The sequence below is a fragment of the Helianthus annuus genome, chromosome 4, assembly GCF_002127325.2.
Source record: "Helianthus annuus cultivar XRQ/B chromosome 4, HanXRQr2.0-SUNRISE, whole genome shotgun sequence".
NCBI lineage: Eukaryota > Viridiplantae > Streptophyta > Magnoliopsida > Asterales > Asteraceae > Helianthus > Helianthus annuus.
Window position 1 is genome coordinate 41,866,580 of NC_035436.2, and position 4,421 is coordinate 41,871,000.

The following is a 4,421-nucleotide window of genomic DNA, read 5'->3' on the forward strand; positions in this document are numbered from 1 at the left end:
TTCGGATTATCCGAAGGATAATTCGGATTTGGATAATCCGATAAATTGGATTCGGATTCGGATGATCTTGAACACCCCTAGCACCAACGGCGGTGTACCGACGTGATGACCACTCGAGGAAAGTAGTACCCGAGCGTGCTCTTCCACCTTTATAGGCACTAAGTACTTTTAATTCAATAATTAGCGGTTAACATCCCCTTTAGTAAAAAATTGGTTTTGTATCATCAGCTACAAGGATCCTTGACTCAATATAACTTAACAAAGCTTAAAGTCGAGCTAGAATTGTGTCAAGCTCCAAATCTAAAGCCTGAGCTTGGCTCTTTTTTATTATTTATGACATACATTAATTATTTTAGTTATACAGAAATGTAATTAATTTTTTACTATTTAAAATTATAGTTATAAATTGGTGCTTTTACTGGTTAACGTGATTCATGTGCGCCTACGGGATCAGGCATCTTTAAGAAGAACTTACTTCAGTCTTATTTCTGATCTCAAAATCTTTCAAGAAGTTTTAACAATGGCGAACAAAGAAGGTGAAATCTCTCTTCTGACCCGTACAAAATGGGGAAACTTGAGCTTTCTCACAGGTAATCTGTTTGATCTTCTCACACTGATGTATCTTTTGTTCAGAATTACTTCTTGGGTTTCATTTATAATGACTTGTTCATGAACTGTTTTATAAAACGCCAAACAGAGTTGTTTTGGCCCCCCTAACAAGGCAAAGATGCTTGGGCTATGTCCCTCAGCCACCCATGATCTTATATTATTCACAAAGAACATCCAAAGGCGGGTTTCTTATTGCTGAAGCTGCTGGTGTCTCTGACATTTCCCAAACGTAAGGACACATCTAAATTTTCTGAATTGTGGCTGATTGATTTTGGTTCTCAAGATCTGTTTATGTTATCATTGTCAAGGTCTCCGGAGATGCCAGGCATATGGACTAAAGAACAAGTAGAGGGCTGGAAACCTATTGTGGATGCGGTTCATGCAAAAGGAGGAATCTTTTTCTGTCAGCTAATTCATGTTGGAAGGGTTTTAGATACTGGTATACTGTTTTTATTCATTGTTGTTTACAGTGGGTGGTATGGTTTCCCAGGGAACACAGTTAACCAAACTCTAAAGGCACTATGGGCCCAGTTAAGACAACATAGTCTAGACAAAGTGGGGTTGGGGGCCTCTGTTTGGGAGGGTGTGAGATCTCACTCTCTCTCTCTCTCAACATTTAAAGATTCTCACCGTTCAAAAAAAGGTGAGCTATTACCATAAATACTTTAATCATATATGCTTTTGAATTAGTGCCAAACGGGAAATCCCCTGTGTCTTCCTCAAACAAAAAACTAGCATATCAACAACGATCTCCGAAGAAGCTAACAACACAAGAGATTCCGCTTGTTGTTGATGATTTTAGAGTTGCTGCAAGAAATGCAATTGAAGCTGGTAACAGTTAGTTCCTCATAAGTTCTTGATCAGAGTTAGAATCTGATGTGGGCCCAAGTGTGGAGGAGCGGGCTATTTTGTATTTGGAGGCCCAAGATCGTGTAACAAAAGGGGCTTCACTAAAATGGCTCTAACTTGGGCTACGAGGGTCCGTTTTGGGCGTGCGACCAGGCGAAACAAACGTGAGAACGAGCTCCATCTTGCTGCAAACGCCTACGATGGTTTGGGTCATCGTCCGGGCCAAAAAACGCTTATTTCCATTACTTATTTGCATTTTTATGTTTTTTGGACCATTTTGGGCATTTTGTTTTAGGCCGTGTGTTTGGTCCGTTATCTTTTTAGGCCCATTTCGAATTTTTGTTCTTATTTATATGTCCCTTTAGTAATTGAAAGAATCAGAATTGAATTTTGTAACTATCAAATTTTCACTTCAAATTCCGTGGCCTTTGGGTTGCAATTTGGGGGTTGGGGAGGAACTACACGGGTATTCGTAGAATCAACGTGTTGGTCTTCCTTTTCCGTATCACGCGCTACATCAGAATCCCTTCACTATCTCATTGATCAATTTACCATATTTCAGGTTTTGATGGGGTTGAGATTCATGGGGCTCATGGCTATCTAATCGACCAATTTTTGAAAGATGAGATTAATGACAGAACAGACGAATACGGTGGTTCTCTAGAGAACCGTTGCAGATTTGCTCTTGAAGTAGTTGATGCTGTTGTGAAGGAGATTTGATGTAGTGCGCAGTACGATAATGAAGATCGAACACGTTGATTCTAAGAATACCCGTGTAGTTCTTCCCCAACCCCCAAATTGCAACCCAAAGGCCACAGAATTTGAAGTGAAAATTCAGTTTTCTCAAAATTCAAGTCTAATTGTTTCAATTACTAAAGGGACATATAAATAAGAACAGAAATTTGAAATGGGCCTAAAAAAGATAACGGGCCAAATAAACGGCCTAAAACAAAATGCCCAAAATAGTCCAAAAAACATAAAAAAAGCAAATAACTAATAGAAATAAGCGTTTTTCAGCCTGGACGATGACCCAAACTCCCGTAGGCTGTTTGCAGCAAGATGGAGCTCGTTCTTACGTTCGTTTCGCCTGGTCGCACGCCCAAAACGGACCCCCGTAGCCCAAGTTAGAGCGATTTTAATGAAGCCCCTTTTGTTACACGATCTTGGGCCTCCAAATACAAGATGGCCCGCTCTTCCACACTTGGGCCCGCATCAAGATTGGAGGAGATAAAGTTGGCATAAGATTATTCCCATTTGCAAACTACTCCGAATCAGGTGACTCAAATCCGGAAATTTTAGGTCTTTACATGGCTGAATCTTTGAATGAGTTCAAGATTCTTTACTGCCATATGGTGGAACCTAGGATGAAATCAGTATTTGAAAAAGTTGATTGCCTGGAAAGTCTTGTCCCTATGAGAAAAGCATTCAAAGGGACTTTTATTTCTGCTGGTGGGTATGGCAGGGAAGATGGTAACAAAGCTGTGGCTGAAAACAGAAGCGATCTTGTTGCTTATGGTCGTTTGTTTTTGGCTAATCCGGATTTGCCAAAACGATTTGAGCTTAATGCTCCTCTTAACAAGTATAACAGGTCAACCTTTTATACACGCGATCCTGTTGTTGGGTATACAGATTATCCGTTCTTGGAAACCACAATTTAATGCTAGAAAATGCCAAGGAGTTGGAAGAAAATGAAGATCCTCTTAACATGGAAGTCTTGGATGTTCTTGTGAAATTGAGTTTACAGGGTGTGTAAACATTGATCACTTCAAATTAATTATGGACAAGTTATGTGTAAGGCCTCCTAATCCAAGATCTAACTCAGCTAAATCCACCAACAGGTGTGCAGAATCCACCTGATGATTAACCACTGTAGATGAAACACTAGAATGCAAATATTTGTGAGAGAAATCAAGAATACACTGAGTATTCTTGATGAGGAAGATGAATGACGTCACTCACACATAGTAGCTGCCAGACAAAACACACACACAACGAATAGGGTTAGGTGCACAGAATTTCACACAGAATCGCCGCCTTGTCTATTCCACATAAAGGTATAAATACAAGGCATATCCCGGACTTTCATGACAAACTAGAAAGCCCGGACAAACAAACTACACAAAGCAAAACTCTGACTTTTGTCCTAAACATCAACCGTATAAATACAAGGCATATCCCCCTTGATCAGTGCATGGTCTTCATTGGTCTTGAGATCTTCATCCTTTCTTCGAGTATTTGCTTCCTGCCCATACCTTGTTCTTCACACAGAATTGAACTACCTTGATGAACTGATCAGCTAGCACACGATCTTCTTCAAGGTATTTTAGAGGCAGGCGTCGAAGCTTCTTCAATTGTGCTTCTCTAAGGTTGACAAGCCAAATTGGATCCAGAATTTTTGCAATCTCAACCGTCACTATCTTCTCGGTAATCACCGCTTCCCCAGTTTTGCCATTGAGATACCAATAACCTATGTTGTCAAATTTATCGAGATCAAACTTACGCATAGGAATTTTACGAAGGCATCTCGCTGGAGGATAGATCATCTTCTATTCTTCTTTTCAACATTAACTGTTTCATTTTGTGGTTTTTCAACAAAAGGTTTCTTTTGATCAGGATCAACAAGAGATTTACCCCTGTCATCTGTACAGTCTGCTGCTAAGTGTCCTTTTCCACGACACTTATAGCATTTGCGAATTTTTGCAGCATTCTTTGGACGTTCCTCGTGATTGGTCGAAGATGATGAGGCGTTGGTGGAATTCTTCAAAATTTGGTTCACAAACTGAGAGTTGGAACCTGTTTTGATCTTTACTTCTTCTTTGACAAAATCCTCCCCTTTAACAAACTCAGTTTTAGGGATATTTTTCAAAGCCTTCTTAGATTTCCCACGTGACTTTGGTTTTGACTTCACATTTTGAACTTGATTAAAAATTTCCAAAATCTTATTGCTTATCAAATTTTCAATG

The 4,421-nt window shown here is 39.7% G+C and overlaps 1 protein-coding gene across 1 annotated transcript; it reads left to right on the forward strand.

Annotated features, from left to right (window-relative positions):
- The first annotated feature begins 704 nt into the window (after positions 1 to 704).
- Positions 705 to 3,116, forward strand: LOC110928773 (12-oxophytodienoate reductase 2). The gene is made up of 5 exons (XM_035989641.1): positions 705 to 838; positions 918 to 1,048; positions 1,300 to 1,440; positions 2,021 to 2,163; positions 2,676 to 3,116. The coding sequence occupies exons 1-5, from the start codon at positions 756 to 758 to the stop codon at positions 3,114 to 3,116; spliced, it is 939 nt and encodes a 312-aa protein (XP_035845534.1). The 5' UTR covers positions 705 to 755.
- The last annotated feature ends 1,305 nt before the right edge of the window (positions 3,117 to 4,421 follow it).

Excerpts from the sequence above, each read along its gene's own strand:
- LOC110928773 (XM_035989641.1), top strand. The coding sequence starts at position 756 with ATGATCTTATATTATTCACAAAGAACATCCAAAGGCGGGTTTCTTATT. Across the intron at positions 1,049-1,299 it reads TGGAAGGGTTTTAGATACTG|TGCCAAACGGGAAATCCCCT; the intron begins GTATACTGTTTT and ends CTTTTGAATTAG. Across the intron at positions 1,441-2,020 it reads AAGAAATGCAATTGAAGCTG|GTTTTGATGGGGTTGAGATT; the intron begins GTAACAGTTAGT and ends ACCATATTTCAG.